Source organism: Eschrichtius robustus, chromosome 2, assembly GCF_028021215.1.
Source record: "Eschrichtius robustus isolate mEscRob2 chromosome 2, mEscRob2.pri, whole genome shotgun sequence".
Lineage (NCBI taxonomy): Eukaryota > Metazoa > Chordata > Mammalia > Artiodactyla > Eschrichtiidae > Eschrichtius > Eschrichtius robustus.
The window spans coordinates 57,545,544-57,566,192 of record NC_090825.1 but is presented as its reverse complement, the minus strand read 5'-3'; the positions used below and the strand labels follow the sequence as shown (position 1 = coordinate 57,566,192).

General features: G+C 40.9%; 1 protein-coding gene across 1 annotated transcript in view; it reads right to left on the bottom strand.

Annotated features, from left to right (window-relative positions):
- The window catches only part of ARHGEF28 (Rho guanine nucleotide exchange factor 28), a 285,463-nt gene that overhangs the window by 142,736 nt on the left and 122,078 nt on the right, over positions 1-20,649 (bottom strand). The window contains 2 exon segments of the mRNA XM_068535504.1: positions 1,868-2,051; positions 19,408-19,701. Of these exon segments, the coding sequence (XP_068391605.1) occupies positions 1,868-2,051; positions 19,408-19,701 (478 nt within the window).

Here is a 20,649-nt window from a genome sequence, read left to right as displayed (position 1 = left end):
TACCCTGAGAAAACCATAGGTCAAAAAGAGTCATGTACCAAAATGTTCATTGCAGCTCTATTTACAATAGCCAGGACATGGAAGCAACCTAAATGTCCATCGACAGATGAATGGATAAAGAAGATGTGGCACATATATACAATGGAATATTACTCAGCCATAAAAAGAAATGAAATGGAGGTATTTGTAATGAGGTGGATGGAGTTAGAGTCTGTCATACAGAGTGAAGTAAGTCAGAAAGAGAAAAACAAATACAGTATGCTAACACATATATACGGAATCTAAGGAAAAAAAAAAAAAAAAGGCCATGAAGAACCTAGTGGCAAGACGGGAATAAAGACACAGACCTACTAGAGAATGGACTTGAGGATATGGGGAGGGGGAAGGGTAAGCTGTGACAAAGTGAGAGAGTGTCATGGACATATATACACTACCAAATGTAAAATAGATAACTAGTGGGAAGCAGCCGCATAGCACAGGAGGATCAGCTCGGTGCTTTGTGACCACCTAGAGGGGTGGGATGGGGAGGGTAGGAGGGAGGGAGATGCAAGAGGGAAGAGAAATGGGAACATATTGTACATGTATAACTGATTCACTTTGTTATAAAGCAGAAGCTAACACACTATTGTAAGGCAATTATACTTCAATAAAGATGTTTAAAAAAAAAAAAAAAAAAAAAAACACATGTCATCTTCTGGTCTTGGACATAATAGAAAGATACAAAGCTACCGAAGATGAAGTGAGGCTCCAGGTCCTCAACGTAACCCTGAACTATCCACAATGACAAAGTCAGAGGAAGTGGTCCTGCCTTGCCCTTTTTAGCTAAAGAAAGTGGGGTCACGGTAGAGCAAAGATAAAGGCAATTCCATTGGGATGGGCTCTTTCCTTAGTTGGCAGTCACTTGACCAAGTAAGAACAAAAATAAACAGAAAGCTGTGACTTCAACATGCACTTAGGTAGCATACGACCGTAAATTAATTACATTGAGTTCCATGGGACAAATGAAACATACCAGTCCATTAAGACACACCATGTAATAACATTGATAATATTTAATATTTATGTAGTAATTTGTCATTTTCATTGTAGTTTCCCACTTATTTTTTACCACATGTTAAGTCAAGGAAATCACTGTATAGGATATAATGACCAATCTGAACCATTCTAAGTAACAAACATTAAAAGTGTTGGTATCATCCTCAACATAGAGAACTTTACAGTTGACAAATTATTTCATTTCCATTATTTCTAGATCCTAATAACCAGCCCATTGGCTACACAGTATCTTGGGGTTTGTTTGTTATTCATTGATTCAACAAAAACTTATATTCTTTCAATGAATGTATATGCTGAACACAGTGGGTAAAACAGAAATAGTTTCAGTCCTCAAATGATTTAGGCTGGAGACATATGAAATAAACGATGACTATATATATAAAATTATAAATTATGATTTATATTATAAATTAATCATAATTTTAATCACAATTAATACTGTAAATTAATCATAATTGTAAAAGACCATAACATAGAAGGCCTCTCTGAAGAAGTGACATTTAAGCGAAAACCTGAAAGATAAGTAGGGGTTAGCCTAGTGTTTCCCAACTTTTCTTCTTCTTATAGGCAGCCCCCCAACCATGGAGCCTTTTAAGACATTTTTCCTGACTCCCTCTCCCCCATGAAATGTGAATACCAAATATATCTGTATATCTGTTTATGTATGATACGTATATCTGTACTTTATACATGGAAACTAATGGCAAAATATAAACTAATGTTAGCTCGTGGTTTGGTTATTTTTTCCATAATGCTTGGAAGACTTCAGAGAAACAGATTGAGAGAGAATCTATCAGGTATCCAAACTCACTTTGTGATGTCTTCAAACAGCTTGGAGCATCCACCACGTAAAGCTAAGTCTAATGGCGTGGCACCCTCCTCGTTGGGTAAAGCCAAGGCCTGGACTCCTCCAGGGAGACACAGGAGGAACTGGGAAAGCTTAGCAAGGCCCCATCTCACAGCCAGATGCAGAAGAGACTCTCTATGTAGAGAAACTGAAAAGAAAAACATGTAATATGAGTTCCTTCATTTAAAAAGTTTGTCTTATATATTTTATCAAAGGGATTGTCAAAGTAAGAATAGTAATAGTAAACATGTCAGAGCTGGAAGGAACGATCAAAAGCATCTAATCCAGAAACCTCATTTTACCGATGTGGAGAGGTCAAGTGATTTGTGCAAGGTCAGGCAGGTGCTGGAGGCAGCTTCGCTCATCACTGGTACAATGTTGTTCTACGCACTACGGTGCACGTTCGCGTCACCTTTCACTCATGTTCAGTGAGGTCATCCATGGAAAACAAGTGCTAGGAGCACACCATCCTTTGGAAACAGACATCGTCAATTTCCAAGGTGTCCTCTAAGGAGATGCTGTTACCCTAGCAGGACAGGCTACTAGAGGCCAAGAGTGTCCAGGAGCCTCCATTTCCACTTTTTGTCCTCAGAGGTCAGCAGCTGGGGCAGAAATGGACCCTGAGTCTATGGTCTCTCTCAAACTTTGTGGACGTACTTCTACCCATTTATTCAAGCTTTGGGATTATTTCAGTGTTGCCAACGCCACACACACCAGTGCTCTGCTTCAAAAACTCGGCCTGTGCCTCTTCACATCCCCCTTGATTAGCGGGCTCCTGCTTGGTTTGTGTCTGGGTTTTTGCTGTTGGTGTTTGCCGCTGTGTCTTATGGTTGTTTCCTGACTGTATCTTCTTACAGGCTGAGGGCATCCTAGAAGTTTTTTATTCCTAACATTAGCATGGTATAGGCAAACTGAAGTCACTCAGTATTTATTGAGTTGAATGGCAACTGACTACCAAAATCTCAATTATTTGTGTATGTTTAAATTGTCTAATTTGTATAGAGTTTGTACTCCTGTATTTCTCCTATAATGACTCAGTGCCTGGAACACAGCTGGCCCATGATAAACATTACACTGGAAACATGTAAAAGAATACATTTGCTTACGTTTTAAAAAGCTAGGCCCATGAACTCCATCGACATCAAGACACACCTTAAAACAAACCTAGTCTTAACAACTGAACATGAAAATCCTAACACTCAAGATCTGTCAGAATAAGTACTCAGTAAGAATCTGAGTTATACATACCCTCCAGTTAAGTACTGTTATTGACTGTTTGTAATCTGAAAGAGATCCAGAGGATGCTGCATCACACTGGAGTGGAAGGCCCAACAGGGTAGGACCTTATCTGTATCTTTATCCTAGCACAGTGCCTGGCATGTGTATGTGCTCTATAAATATTTGCTCGTTGAATGAATAAATGACCAATGGCTCTTTCCCTGATGACCACCCATGACAGTTAGCTTTTAATACATGGCTACAGCTGCTACTCGGAGCATCTATCATTCTTAGTTTTCTACCTCTGATACCTCCTGAGAAAAATCTGTGAACACAAAGTACATACTCCCACACAGCTTGGACACTGAAGACAAAAACTACCTACTTCTCCACCCAGCTTACCGTCTACACTAATATGATTTTGCTATTCCGTCGTCTTCATTAGCATAACTTCACTGGTCCAGGAGACTCTTGCCTAGGCAAAGACTGACTGTTCGTCAGAGAAACTTCCTTCAAGGCCCATCAACTCTTTAGCAGGAAGCATTGACAGTTTAAGCCGCAAAACCGGTCTTTAACTACTATATCATGATCCTTATCTAAACCTACTCAAAATCCCTTCCCTGACACCCCTTTGCCATCACTCCTCCCCTGCATCCAAAGACCCTCATTAAACCAAACTTCGAGTTCTCAACAAATCCCAACCTTGCCTTCCCCCTTCAAGATTCTGCTAAGGCACAACGGAGGCAGAGTTCTCCCTTATCAAGGCCGGCAATAAACTCAGCTTTGTCTTACCAGCAGGTTGTGATGGTGATGTGTGTGGAGCCAGCATCCAACAAAAAACTCTAGTCTGAAACAATCAGAAGGCAGTACTCCGCAGCACATGGTTGCAAAAGAAAACTGCTTGGTTTACATTTTTAGTTGGTTTATACTATTTCTATATCTAAATCAATGAGCATAAAGCATTATATTTCAAATATGTAAATGCCACAGACTTCACTGTATATTTGCTCCATCATCCATCTGTGTGACACAGCACAGACCCCCCTCAGTAAAATGACATCTGAAAACAGACAAAGCAGTGCACCCCACCAGACATCTGTTTAATATACTTGCTATCTTCTAAAGGCTATTAAAGAACTTATCTTTAATTATTTTATCCTTTAAGTCTTTGATCTTTAAACTCACTTAATTAGAAAGTAAGGTTTTTACTCTTAACAGATTCCCAACAAGGCATGTTTGGTAACATTTACACTTTTTTTCCTCCTTAAATAATAATCGTGAAGAGACTTGTTAGGATCAGGTAACAACACACACACACACGCACACGAGTACACTGCCCAATGTACCAGTCAGCATGAGGCATGAGGTTGTAACCAGCCATGTGAGGATGGAATTTCTAAGTCACGGATCTCAGTCTGAACCTAGGGAGAAATGCCCATGGTTATACGAGATACAATTTTTTTCCAAGAAAAATACGACCAAAAGGGAACATCTAAACCAGCGGTCCCTAGCCTTTCTGTCACCAGGGACCAGTTTCGTGGAAGACAATTTTTCCACAGACGGGGTAGGGGGAGGATGGTTCAGGGGTAAAGCGAGTGATGGGGAGCGACAGATGAAGCTTTGCTCGCTCGCCCACCGCTCACCTCCTGCTGTGCAGTCCGGTTCCTAACCCTTTCGGGTTCCCTTTTAAAATCATACCACTGATAAAGGCAGTACGGTGTCAACCATTTAAATGGCACTCCCTATATATAGTGCCTGGAGCAAGACCCTAAATACCCTCCAACCTGGGCTGGAGTTCACTGTACCCAACCCGACTCCTGCACCAGCAGAGCTTCCCAGGCCTGTTTGCTAGCCCAGCTCCCTGTTCTCTCCTTTCTGGCTCCATCCTCATATGCTGTTCAATGCGAGAGGACAGCAAACATGTGGGACTGAGTGCTCACTGCTGCCCCTCTCCGTCCCTCCAAATCCAGGGAAGAGAAGATCTTCTGATGTTTGAAGAAACAAAAGGCTGCCCCAAATGTGTTAAGAAAGAGTTTTATCACTCAGTATACAAGTTCAGAGCCCAGAATCAGGCAAACAGCTTGAAATAGGAAACATCATGACATATATCAATAATTCTGCTTGCTATAGAGTTTCAGATTCTTAACAGGAGTCAGGAAAACAAGCTGTGGAAAGGGGTTCTACAATTTGGTAGACATGGGGGTGTTTAATTAAAAGGAACGGGTTTTTTAACCAAATAAATTTGTCTCTTCCTGTTTATTTGGTACCAGGAGATATTTGAACTAGTGTAACTAAAGCAGAATTACTAATAATTGCTCTAATGGAAACCGTTCAAAGGTGTGACCTGTACCATCCTGGGAGCAAGATCACCCAGACACAAAAAGGAACAGCAGGCTGTGACGTTCAATCAACATACCCATCATGGCATAAAGTGGGGCTCATCTGTCCCTGTGCCAGGCAGAGAAGCTCAAAGCCCACGCCTCTCACTCTGCCACACCTCAGTTTCTCTGCCTGGAAAATGAGGCTGTCACGTCAAAGACCCAAGGTCCTAGGAATACTCATCCTTGCCTTGACTCTTTGGGGATCAAAGATCCGTGAAATACAGCACAGACCAAGAGTCCTTCCGGAGCACCTGAGGCACGAGAGCAGGGGTGGCCAGTTTGGTTGTTACTGAAGGAGCTGATTTTATGTACTGTTCAGTCCAAACTTGGGACCATTATCACACCTACACAAGGTCTGACTGTGCCTTTAAGGTAGCAGGAAATTCAGGCTGGAAGATTGAAAAATAAATTATCAGGGCCTCAGGAACTCACATGCACTGCTAGAGGAAATGTAAATTGATACACCCACTTTGGAAAACATTGTGGTATAATCTAATAAATTTGAAGAAACTAATGTCTTATGGCTGAGCAATTCCACTCCTAGATACAAGCCCCAGTGAGGGCAATGCTTTGTATGCACCTGGAAGCATGCATAAAAATGTAAAATGGTCAAAAGTAGAAGTGATCTTAATCACTTGATTAATCACTTAATCAACAATAGAATAAGTTGCAGTATAATCATACACAAGTATTCTAACAATAAAAACGAATTACAGACCAATATAGAAGAAACCAAGAAATATAATGTTGAAGAGGAAAAGTCACAAAAGAATACACAGAATATGTTTTAATTAACATGAAGTTTTTAAAAAGTGAAAACAAACCATATTATATACGAATACGTGGGTAGTAAAACTATAAGGAAAAACCAGGTAACGGTTACTCTAAAAGTCAGCATAATAACTCTAAGGGGAAAGAGTTGAATGTGGCTGGGAAAGAATGAGGGGTGTTGGTACTTCTGGGGTCCAATGATGTCTGTATGTCTCTCCCTCTCTCTTCCCATTCACCCCCACATAGTTGTGTTCAAGGCCCTCCTCAGAACAATTAAAATTCTAGGGTAGGGCCCAAGCATCAGTCTTTTTTTTAATACGTATGTATGTACATATTTATTTATTTATTTTTGGCCGCTTCGGGTCTTAGTTGCGGCACACGGGATCTTTCGTTGTGGTGCGCGGGCTCCAAGAGCACGTGGGCTCTGCAGTTGCGGCACGTGGGCCCTCTGGTTGTGGCACGTGGGCTCAGTAGCCCCGCAGCATGTGGGATCTTAGTTTCCTGACCAGGGATCGAACCCGCGTCCCCTGCATTGGAAGGCAGATTCTTAACCACTGGACCACCAGGGAAGTCCCCCCCAAGCATCAATCTTTTCTAAAGATTCCAAAGTGATTCTAAGTAAAAGCCAGGGTTGAGATTTGCTACTTTAAACATCTGGTTAACAAAATCCATATCTATGCCTCCTTTTTATACCACTGTCTTTCCAATCATCTCTTAAGATTTTATTAGCTAACAAATTTCACCAACGAATAAGACCAAAAAAAGTTTGTGACTTTTACAAGTTATTTTTAATCTACATCACTTGCTGCCAAGCCAAGATACGGCCTTAAACATTTAGCAAAATACTAGAACTGTGATGGGGACAATAATCTAGAAGCAAATGTTATTTTTAAACAAGTTAATTCAGAAGTCCTTCTACTTTGTAAGGTTTACTAATATTTCATAACTCCTGAGTAGAGCCACTGAAATGTATTCAACCCTGTAAGCTTATGAACAAAATATATTTTTAATTCATTTTTTTAATGAATTAAAAAAATAAATCCTATCAATTAAAATAAGTTCTGCTCTGGTTTCCAAAGCCACATATACATTCATAGAGGTCTCAATTTGTGCATCTAAGTCATTGAGCAGACAAACATTGAGTCAAACTACTACCATATGCCAGGCACCATGGACACAAAGGGGAAGCACATGGCCAGCCCACTTTAGTTTGCAATAAAATAAATATCTTGCCCATGAAATCCTGTCTGATAAACTATAGCTCTAGGCTTACACAAAGAGTGTGAACAGAAATAAATAAACTATCTGACCTACAAGGAAACTGCTCTACAGGTTAATCAACCTACATCATGTATCATGATTTGAAAGTTTACAGATGTTTATAAAATACAAAAATGATGAGCAGAAAGAGAATGAAAAAAATATTAGCAAAAATTTACATGGAGAGTGGAAGACAGTATTTGGCATGAGCATCACACACAATCTCTGATATTTTTCAGCACTCTTAATGAGAACGGGAGGAGAAGTTGTATATTATGGCATCTTCCCTTTGGGTAGCTCTGATCGGGGCTTTGGTGTGTTATAAACAAATCAGCCTTCCATACGGAAGATCGGAGGTTGGTGAGTCTAGGATAGTAATTGCAAATATAAACACACTCATAGGAAAGATATGGAAACAGGACATCCCTTGGAGCACAATAGCAATGTGAGGCATGGTGGGATCATATAGCCAAAAGATAGAAGAGGACTGAAAAAGCATAATGGCAGGTTTTAGCTTCCCGAAGCGTCTGCTCTGCATCACACACATTTGAGACACTCAGATTACAGCAACTCCTGACTGAAAATCTGGGAAAACACCAACCACACACACAATCATTCCAGAAAATTCACATTTTGATATACAGTACTGGAATGCACTTCATGGATTTTGTACCTCATATAGGTTGGTTATACTTACCTTGTGAAACTAGTACTAAATCAGCTGAAACACTAAAAAGTCCTTACCAGAATTCAAAGATGGTAATACAATTTCTGGCTTTCACAATCTGGGGACGTTTCCAGAGTGACTTATACAACGTGGACAACAACACAAGATATTAAGAAGCCAGACACAACACTGTGTAGTGCAATGGAAGCAGATTAAATAGCTGAAAGATCTGGAGTTGAACACTTACAGGGACGTAGCTTTGGAAGACCACTGAATTCTCAAGTTTTAAGTTGCCTTGATCTGTAAAAGGAAAGAAGGAGGGACTTCCCTGACGGTGCAGTGGTTAAGAATCCACCTGCCAATGCAGGGGAGCCCTGGTCTGGGAAGATCCCGCATGCTGCGGAGCAACTAAGCCCGTGCGCCGCAACTACTGAGCCTGTTCTCTAGAGCCCGTGAGCCACAACTCCTGAGCCCACGTGTCACAACTACTGAAGCCAGCGTGCCTAGAGCCCGTGCTCCGCAACAAGAAAATCCACCACAATGAGAAGACCACGCACCACAATGAAGGGTAGCCCCTGCTCACCGCAACTAGAGAAAGCCCGCGTGCAGCAATGGAGACCCAACGCAGCCAAAAATAAATAAATAGATAGATAGATAGATAGATAAATAAATAAATTTAAAAAAAGGAAAGGAGTATCTGCTCAGCCTAGTATCCAAGATTGTCAGCAGACTATAACGAAAATAACATATGGGACAGGGGTCTCAAGAACTAAGAGAGGCTCTATGGGGGGATTTACCATTCATACATATTTGTCTGATCTTCTTAATACAAAAATATAATAAAGAGTCACTACATAGATCTATTTGCAAGCAGTTTTCCTCTGGTCACAATTTAAGGGAACTAGTTATGTGCTTAAGAGGCACTATAATTGCATCAATGAAAGACAGCAGGGCTTCCCTGGTGGTGCAGTGGTTAAGAATCTGTCTGCCAATACAGGGAACACGGGTTCGAGCCCTGATCCTGGAAGATCCCACATGCCGCAGAGCAACTAAGCCCGTGCACCACAACCACTGAGCCTGCACTCTAGAGCCTGCGAGCCACAACTACTGAGCCTGCGAGCCACAACTACTGAAGCCCGTGCACGTAGAGCCCATGCTCTGCAACAAGAGAAGCCACCGCAATGAGAAGCCCGCGCACCACAACAAAGAGTAGCCCCTGCTCATCTCAACTAGAGAAAGCCCGCGCGCAGCAACGAAGACCCAACACAGCCAAAAATAAATAAATAAAATACATAAATTTATTAAAAAAAAAAAAATGAAAGACACCAGACGTGCCATAAGACAAATGTGCTACAGCCCCATGGCTTGGGCAGCAGGCGGTCATTAGGTGCCATAAGCAGCAATTATGTCATACCAGCTTTTCCAGCCTGTGCAATAGAATTTTTTTCATTTGTTAATATTTCTCCAAGGCTCTGATTTACATCTACCATTCATTCATTCAGTAGATATTTGTTGACAGCACACTATGCATTGGGCATTCTTCTGCTCTCCCCTCACAGCACAGGTGAGCCTGTGGAATTCCCAGGCACCCTTCCAAGTGACCCTCCAGGAACCCTGTTCTGTTTGGGTGACAAATGAAAATACACTGCAGTCTAACTTTATTATTGACAAGAAGACAAAGCACACAGACTCATCATATCTTGGAAATGGCCTTTTGAAGTTTGCATTGGGATTCTGAATTCAAGCACAACCAGGAAACAGCCAAGCCCAGATTGAGAAATACTAAACTTTGTGGGTATGAGCTACAACTTTAGTGGGAGATCTTATCCCCTCCTTCAGCACAGGGGCACACTCAGGAAGGGATATTCTGGTGAGAGAAGGAGAAGATAAATGGGATAAACCAAACAGGAAGTCAATGTATAAGACGAAGCCTACCTGGGATAAGAGTGAGGGTGGGAGGTTGGGAAAAGTTAATTAGAAGTCCAGATGGCAGCTGTTACCCATGAAGGAAAATAAACCACAACATGCACCTTTATTTCATTCTTGCTAGGTGCCAATGACTACAAGGACTTTATATTTACTGTTTCCATCTAACATTTATTAAGCAACTTACATGTGTTATCTCATTTAATCCTGACAGGCACTGAACAAGGTAGGGGCAGAAACTGAGGCTTGACACAATTATGCAATTGCCCGAGCTCACTCAGATAGTAAATGGAGCATCAAGGATCTGAGCCCAGGCTTTTCTGCCTTTAAAACTCAAGTTCCTAACTGTTATGCTTCCAATTAGGCAAAGATAATTAGATAAAAGAAGACAAACCCAAGAAAAGAAGGGCAGAAAAGATAGAACTTGAATAAATCAACAAACAGAGTCGGGAAAAGCAAGCAGAAGGAAACTAAGCCTCACCAATCCTCAGGGCTCAGGCCTGCACCCCACTCTCCAGATGCTGGCCTCATCTGTCTCCACATGCGCACACACACACACACACACACGCACACCCTCATGACAAACCTGCAAAATAAAAGCTGCTACAGCTATAGACGTGGGGAAGAGAAAGTAGGCATGTGAGAACCATTATGAACTAAAACCTAGGGTAGAATTACAGAAGATATAGGCTTCTACCTATATAGCCTCATGCTCACATCAAGGCCCATATTTGAAAGAGTCAAGACAAGGCCTTGTAAAGTTCACTGGGGCCAAGTAAAAGGGGCGCTGCACCAGGACACAGGGTTGGTCATTTCCCTAGGATTATCTCATCACTTCTGGCTCACTGCCCGCCCCCTTTGCCAGGCCTCTCCCACCCATCTTCAACCATCAGCCTTTTAACCTCCAAGCATTTGGTAGTTTTTAAACCAGTATTTTATTTAATTTTTAAATAAAGTAGTACAAGGACAGCTGCCAGCATTCAAATCCTATTAAAGAAATCTATGAAAACAGCAAAAAGTTAAACTTTTTTACTCAAGGTAAGTATTAAGAGAATCCTCAGCTACAGTCATTTTCAAATTCAATTTTAGTCTCCTGTGTGCAACCCAAAACTGCCCTGTACATTTGAAGGGTTCCCAGAGGAGAAGAGCCAGGGATGGAACACTGCCACCCAGAGGTAAATTTCAAAACCTTCTACTTTCTTGAATCCGCTGGGAAGCATATTAGGGATGGGTGTTTGAAAATAAAAGCTTCCATTTACATTTTTTTTTTCCTTGAAAATTTTGAGAGAGGGAGAAAATAACCTGAAATAACCTGAAAATAACCTGAATAGAACCCTATCCTCTATTTCTCATGTGTGAGAGTGAATATGTAATTCTCTACTCCAGTCTCAGGGCCATTGGTGCCCTGTAGGAGGCTTAACTTTTAAGGAAAAGTTTAAGCTGCTTTTTCTTCTTTAAAATATAGTGCCTTAAACAGAGAAGGTGCTTAGTAAGAGTTGACTGACTTAACTGCAGGATAAGTCCAAATGATTTGACACGGGGAAAAAAGTCCTTTTCCTTAAGAGGTCAATTCTGTGTTAAATTCTTTACTGCCAGAAAAACCTATTCCTTAAAAATGAAAAGCTAAAAAAAGAAATGGAAGATAGAGAAACCCGTTTTAGGTTAAGGATTTTAAAATTTCACAAATGATGCACATTTGTGTGCATATGCATGGCTAAGTATTATGAAACAATTTTAACCATTTACCATAGGACCTGTCTTAAAGAACATTCTCTACACCACTAGCAGTCATCCAGTGGGTTACCTTAGCAACTGAAGGAATATAATACCAGCTTTAAATGTCAGAAAAGAAAGTGTGGAGATGTCTGTCCCACCAGATACTATCAGAAGTGCCAGAAGGCTAGAAAGTAATACTGAGTGTATACACAACTGCTTGAAAAATGTCAAGATTTCCAAGAAAAACATATATCCCAGACTTAGTCGATACCCATAATGCATTAATTTTAAAACTCCTCCAAAATTTTTTTAAAAACCTAAGAACTTGTATTTTGTAATAAATCTGTCCTTTATGGGTTTCCTACCCACTGGTAGGACATCAGCTGATGTTATCTCAAACTTTCGGTCCAGGACAAAGCTTTGGGCCAGAAAGACAAAGCTGACATTTCACATAGTCTGTGGGACAGCATGCAAGTCTTCTAATCTAATGTACCATTCCCTGGCTAACAAGACATGGCACACAGGTGGGGACCAACCAACAGGGCCTTGCTCTATTTCCTCTTGATTTCTAGAGCTGGCAGACTATATTCAAGGATAAAAACAACAGCCAAGCTCCATTTCAAGTGTTAAACAAACCCTGACTCTTCCTGGTTACAGATCTCTTTCCTCTATTGAAGGGAAGATAAACAGATATTTCCCTCTGTCAAACATTGGGGGCTGCACATTGCCTTCTCTCATTGCCTAGAAAGAAGGTGATGATTCCGGGTATGTGGCTTGAAGCAAAATGTAGATGTCACAGAAAACTGGCAGTTCCCACTGAGTCTCTCATAATGAACTGTTAATTCTCACTTAATGGCGTTTCCTGCAGATAAGCAATATTACAATTGCTCTTCAAACTCCTTAAGGGAACACTAAACTATTAAGACACATTTAACAGTTGCTGAATAACCCCCATTCTTATAAACTTTCTAAGTCCTTTTGGTCGACTGCATTTCTTTTCCTTTTTCCCCCATTAGTTGTAAAGTACAGAAAAACATTATCCTTCAAAGGGAATTTATAAAGACCCTACTAAAAAGCACAGCATCATGCTAACCACCCTTCCTCCTAGTAACAGCGGTCCTTCTCCATTAAACCTATAGCCCCTGATGAGGTTTCTCCTTCTCCTTTAAGTCACTACTCATTACACTGTGACTTGTTACTACAGATACTACTTGGACTTGCCCTTACAACATGTATTCTGCAACCAATGCACCATTTCTCTAATTTCTGGATTCAAGTTTAAATATGTGCTGGTTGCTATAACTCCACTGGTGTTACTTGCAAGGAAAGGAGCATACTCTTGATCTGGTATTTGGAATTAATCATTAAAATAATACATTCTCTAAGTTGTTCTCAGTGGGTCCTACCCATTCCATCCATTGCTTCTCTTTGAGGACAGTTCTCCAACCAACTATACAACTACAGAATGAGAAGCCAGTGCCCAAAATACACTGGCTGTGTACCCAAGACAGCCCTGCAGAGAAGTTGCAAAAGCTCAGTTGGCTCACCCTAAAAACTTCTTCCACTTATAAAACCAACTATAAAGACAGGAATAAAGTTTAACTCTTTAAACTTGATAAAGCAATCTAACAGATATTTTCTTTGCTTTATAAAAAATTGTAATGTATTTGCCCTACAGATTCAATTCATGGTGCCACCTTTCTTAAATGTTCTTACCACAAAAAAGAAATGGTAATTATGTGATGGTAAGGAGTTATTGATGCTATGGTGGTAGTCATTTGCAATATATAAATGCACCAAATCAACACACTGTACACCTTAAACATGCACAAATATGTTAATGATATCTCAATAAAGCTGAAAAACAGGTTGCTATGTTTTTATAATTGGTGTAATTAATGAAGAGTTCTATCTCTTCCACAACAAAGGACTTCTTTCTGCCTTTTAAGGAGACCTTTGCACATATGAAGTACTTTTACCTAGAGACCTGCAGAAAAGTCTAAACTCATTTTTCACAACAGTAATTTACTTTGGCAGAAAATGTCTTGAATCTGCAAATTGTTGCTACATATTGGTTTGTAAGTGTAAATATATGCTGTGAGAGAGAGACTTTATATGACCTTTTTTTTAAGTAAAGGGGCTTTTTTTCCTTAAATCAGAATGCATAATCAAGACAAGCTCTACCTAATTCCATAGGTTGGGAGAGGAGCTACTATGTTCAGGGGCAAGGCCATCAGTCCTCCGAGATGGCATTTGTAGTCCCTTTGGGATCTTTACTCAAATTGCAGCCTCCCCACTGGTGATGGCAAGTTTGGTGCTTGCCAGCCATGTCAGGCTTCTGGACACACAAGTGATAGGAAGTAATTTGATTGAGCAGGAAGGGAAGACTTTAACTCAAGTTATCTGAGCACCAACAGAATAAAAAAAGATTATTTTATGCCAGTTAACCTAATTGTCAAAATTATGCCAATCTCTGAGAAAAGATTTCTGTCCAAAACACAAACAAGCAAAAAATCCAGAACAAAAAAGTTAATCATGAAATTTTATGGGATAGTATATTACTACTTCAAGTTTTACTGTAAATGTGAGGCACTGTGACCCTGCAGAAGCTTTTATCATAAAAGTTATTTCACAGAAAGAATGAGTTTAATTTTATGAAACAGAAATCCAATTTTATTTATGGCACAAAATTAAATAAAACACAGGATATTTCCTTCCCTAGGAGAGTAACTTAGTTGCATTGTGAGTAATGATGGGTAAGATGCAGGGCCAAGGAAAGGCTCTGCTTTTCTTCATAAGACACAATACTCTGCACAGATTCTGGCCCTTCTACAGGTTCTCAGGCCTTCCTGATAACTCTTAGTGTTTGAAAAGAAAGGAAAATAAGCGATTTATTATAAAAGGCAAGGAAATACAGTAATGCTTCATAGTAAGGCTTCCATCAGACTCTTCCACGACAAAATCATTACAGAAATCAATTTTACTCATTCTGTAACATCCTCTGTACCCCTCTAAAAAACATAGGTAAATACAAAGAATTTTAAATAAATGTGAATAGTAAGGTTTTAAATAGTTTTTGGACAGGTCTTAGGAGAAATAACTACTAGGGAAAAAAACTGTTTTCCATTTACGATGCTCCTACCATTAACACATGATAAACTCCAGTGGGCCACATGCCACAGTTTATTTCTCACTTTGCTAATGTAATTTATCTGCCTCAAAGACAAGCAACACAAATAAAATATATATGCTGAAAAAAAGATGCATTGAGCTCGTAAGAGATTCTAAACGGCTTAGGTTATACCTTTACTGCATTGAAGGGGAAGGGCCAGGATTGTGACATAGGAGACGCCTGAACTTCCCTCCTCCCATGGAAGTACCAAATGTACAGCTACACACAGAGCGATTCCCACTGAGAGAAATCCAGTCACTAGCTCAATGACTCCCACGCATAGGACTGGATGAGAAAATACCCATACTCACGTGGGTAGGAAAGGCTGAGACACACTCTTGCCATAAACCCCACCCCCAGCTCAGCGCCATACAATCAGGAGGGAACCTCCAACTCCCAACTTTTCCCTGAGCAATCAAGGGTTTTCACCATACATGTAGCACCCCAACTTTTAAGGCTCCCACCTGAGGGATGGGCCCCCAAAACGCCTAGCTCTGAAGGCCAACAGGACTTACACCCATGAATCCCACAGGACTAGAGCAAATAAAGCAGCAGCTCTAGATGGGCATATAAGCAGGCACCCAGGCTGTCTCCCCAGGGCTCAGTGTTGAGTAAGCAGGCAGAAACACCCATCTCCCAGTATTTCCCTGGAAGAGATTTGACTTCATACTTTATAAGCTGCTGCCCGAGGGTCCAGCAACTAAGTAGAATGCATCTAGGGGCTGGCTGTCATTCTCCCTGGACCCCAAGGAAGCCAGCTGGCAATTCCCCCACTCCCTTGCTCCAGTCCACTCCAACAATAAAGCCAGGTCACCAGCATCTCTCTGGAAGGAGCTGCTTTTATGGCTGTCACTCAAGAGACAGGTCCCAGATACCCTGGCATTGACAGCCAATGGGGCTTGCATTCAGGAGTCCCACAGGACTGCGGTGGTTAAAGAAGCAGTTGTTAATGGGTGTACACATAAGTACTTGCTGCAACCATCCCCCCAAGGTTCTGCACAGAGGAGCAAGCCAAAAACACCCATCTTCCAGTCTTTCCCTGGAAGGGATTTGACTGCATACTTCGCCAGCTTATGCCTTCTAATCAGCCTGCATCTAGGTGCTGACTGAGATCCTCCCCGTTAGGACACTGATGGGTCTTGGTATGCCCTCTACTACTGGGAGCCACTAAGAACAAAGACAGCAACTTGGACTAGCACAAAGATTTAAGAGGCAACCAGGAGCTTGGGCTGGGATGATTGACAAGGTTCATCTACACAAGACCAGTCTGTCAAGACTGGGAGAGGTGGCTCTTTTATCTGATGCACAGAAACCAAAACAGAGTCAAGGAAAATGGAGAAACAGAATAAGTTCCAAACAAAAGAACAAGATAAATCTCCAGAAACTGATCTTAATGAAATGGAAATAAGTGACTTATCTGATAGAGAGTTCAAAATAACAAAGATGCTCACCGAGGTCAGGACAGCAACACATGAACAAAGTGAGAATTTCAACAAAGAGACAGAAAATGTTAAAAAGTACCAAACAGAAATCACAGAGCTGGAGAATACAATACCTGAAATGAAAAATTCAAAAGAAGAATTCAACAGCAAACTAGATCAAGTGGAAGAAAGGATCAGCAAACTAGAAGACAGGGGGATGGAACTGATCTGATCAGAGGACTGAAAAGAAAAAGGAGTGTTAACCCTGTCCCTGAACACTGATGTTGTAGAGAAGTTCTATTACAAGTCTAGGCTGCAAGCAATGTTACCTCAAGTACTACAAACTGTTCTTAGAGAAAGTCTAGGAATTTACTAGAAATTTCAAGGAATTGTTTGTCATACCAAGATTTTGTCCTTTGCCTGTAGCTTCAGTTGCCCAGACCAATTGTAATTTGTTTTCCACACATGTACATACAATCTACTCTCTATACACAGAAATCCATTCACATACACACATGAAAGTCAACTTTTACTGAGAACTCAGTATGTTCAGACATTGTTGTAGAAGCTTCACCAAACACTAATTCAACCATCGCAACAAGCCAATGAGGTGGGTACTATTATGTCTCATTTTAGAAATTAAAACCCACGTGGCATCAGAACAAAAATAACTTGCCCAGATGATCTCAGAGACAGGAAGCAACTGGGCGAGGATTTGGCATATAATCTTAATGAGTATTACACTGGAATTGCTTTCCAATAGAATACAATGTCTCACCATGTAAAGCAACTGCTCCAATTTTTCTCATGAAAATACATATATCTACACAATATATACTGATATATCTTGGTGACATAAATCTGTCTGTTATAAGGGTATGGATAAACCAAAGGGTCATGACAGATGGAGGCTTGGAAAACAAGAACACATCTCCAAACATCAATGAAAATGGCAATAAGATAACCCTTGGCAATTTGGTGGTTAGCCCAGTTTTCTCCAAACTTATTTGATTATGCATCTCTGTCAGCAAAAATAATTGCACATATGCCCCAAACCCAGAAAATTGTATGCATATACTACTGTCAATGTACAGACTGAAGATTATGAAATCTTATTTCTAAATTTTAGGATGAAAAATAAATACAGCATGTGGATAACATGAATCCCACTTTGAAGGTTCTTAGTTTAAGCTGTTCATATGAAATTATGAAGTTCCATAACTTTCAACAATTTATCATTTTGCAGAGGCACAGACTGAACCACTGCAGAGTCCAACCTGCTATGCTGAGAGAGTTGCTGTGTTAGGAAAGTAGCCCTCTCACTGACCTGCACCTGCCTCTCCATGAGGCTTTGAGGCTCTTTACTTATGTCTTTGAGCATGGTGACTAGTGAGAAATTATGAAAGCTTTATGTCTTTGTCAAAATGAGTCTGCCTTCCAAAATATAAAATACCCTCTAATATTATTGATAAAATTTGTTTTAAAAGCCAGGAGCCTTAAGCAAATTAAGTTCCTTAGCCAGAAAGTATATAATATATAGATAGATGATAGATAGATAGATAGATACATATGTATATATACACTCATATGAATGAATATATGTATACACATGTGTATATACACCAATGAATATATGAATATATGTGTGTATATACATATGAATAAAGTTGCTTAGCCAGAAAACATTTTTTTCCTCCTATACATACAGGAGAATTACAATAGCAATATCTAGGATGTGCAACTCCTTAAAGGTCTCAGGATACACCGCTCATTCATTCAAGTACTTCCTGAGCACCTGTTATGTGCCAAGCTCTTCGCTAGGTCCCTGGAGATAATGGTGGGCAGAAGAGACACCATCTACTCCCTCAGGAAGCCCACCCCTTCATTCGTATCAGTCAGCTGCCACACAGCTAAGTGCAGCACATGGGATTCAGGCACGGATGACTTCTTTCATCCAAGGTCTTAAGGAATAAGAAACATCCTTAAGTGCCAGGAGAGTTTAAGTATAACCCTAATAAAGGAAAGAAATGGAGATCCTCTCTGATTGTGGCTTATGACCTTATGATTGATTTTGCTTAAAAAAAAAATCATACCCCTTCTACCTAGAGTAGTTCATTTAATCTTAATCCATGATCAACTTTAAACCAACCTGTAACCAGAATTTATCAGGAAGCAGAAACTCTTAAAAACAGCATCATCCAACCACAAACCTAAAGTCATAGGAAGAATACAGAAAAACAGCAATAGTACATGATTGTGTCCAATAAAATACAGAGCAATAGTTCTATCTCCAATAAAATTATGTTATTTGTAATCACCATAAGTAGTATCTGTTGAACAGTGTAGCCTCATGCATAGTATGAGCTTATATACAACATCTATATCTTTGTTCACACAGATTCCAAACGGTTTTAAGAGTCTATTTAATGATATTAAGAGTCTATTTAGTCTTTTAGTAAAGAAGGGGCATCCAGAAGTAACTCCAAAAGTTAGTATAAATATAGTAAATATGAATGCTGTCAGTGACACTGGCATTTTCAAAGATTTCAATGCATTGGTTACATTTCCTGCATGGCCACATGTCTTCTCAGTGTTCCACAGAGTTGGCTGCATGTTCTTCCTTGCTCAATGACTCTATCTCTTTGGAAATAGGACACCAATATCCCCTTCTTACAGCAAGAAAACATGCCAAAGGAAGCGGAGCCACAGCCCAAAGCAGCTGGCTCAAGAGCCTGCCACAAAGAAACAGTCCTTCCCTCCTTGAGGAAAAGCTCTTCACCCCCTGGAACAGAGTGGCATCAACTAGCCCAGAGATGAGTGGCTCAGAATGTCAGGGATCCCAGATTGATCAGTGCAAGGCTCAGGTCAAAAGTAGGCAGGAAAACCCACCCAGGCAAACAGGCAACAAATTGTAAAGCACATTTGAACTTGACATAGAGAGGAGACATCTTAATTTCCTGGTAAGGACCCACCTTCAAGTGAAGAATTTCCCAAGACAGTCCACCCAAGAGGCAACTCCAGATGGGTCAGAGCCAGCACGAGCTCCTCGTCCAGAGCAGGCAATGCTCCCGCCGTCAGGGCAAATGGGGTCAGCAAGGTCTGGTGGCTACTGGCTGTGAGGCGATCGGCTTGGGTGACCAGCAAGCGAGCCAGCCTGCAGGCCATATTGTCCACATAGGTCACGGAGTCAGAGCCCATGGTCACCGGGGAGTAACCTTCCGAGCAGAGGCACACAGACACCGTCACCGTCTCCTGAAGCCTGTGGCCTGGATGACAAGATAGTGAACAGTTCACCCAGAGTCTGCAGAAAATGCTCTCCCAGTGTCCAAAGCTTTGGCCTGAGCATACCACACGCTCCAGGAGAGCAAGGCAGAAAGGAAATGCGGCCAATTATCTTTAAATGCTGCCAAGCCTGTGGGTCCAAATTAACACTGACCCCATCTCCTTCCAGTGACTCCTGATTTTCAAACTGACCTTTATGAGCTCTGACCATTTCAGGGCTGCTTTCCTATCATTACCACTGTTATTTGGCATAGCTTCACCTTGTACTTCTACCCAACCATCAAATTCAAGTTTGTTGTCTTAAAGGCCTTTGCCCTTTCCTGTTCTGGCATTTCCTTCTGAGTCATACGTTTTTATATATTTATTTAGGTGATAGTTTTATAAGGTAGCACCACAAAGTTACACAAGTTTACCCTAGTCCCTCAGAGTTCTTTTGAATGTGAGTAGGGTGGGTAAACACTACTCAACAGAAACATTATATATACTGTTCATTGGCCCACCACCACTTCTGAGAATGGCTTCTCTGTCTTGTAGACGTTCTTAATACTTCTGTTGGGTGGTCACCTAATCCTGCTACCCGCCCCTCCTCCTTACACTCTCCTTCCATTTTACCAAGGTTGGTGAACTTCTACCCAGGTATGTTTTTATGTTGTCCTTGGCAGAACGTCCAGGAATTACTACCACCAAACCTCTGTGATCATGATGTTAACAGCTGGACAGAAGAAGGGTTAACATTCAGCCACCACTGGCCCCCAAGCAAACGGCTAATGGGTGCAAATCATCTTTGCTCTGCCTTATCCTCCAAAGCTTTTCCCCAGAAGCTATGCTGCCAGGCTTCAAGGAATAAGAGCGTCCCAGGTTTGCCAGGCAAGAGCTACTGCTATTTTCACATCATTGCCTTTTTAAAGTGGTCCAATGGTACAGCACAGAGT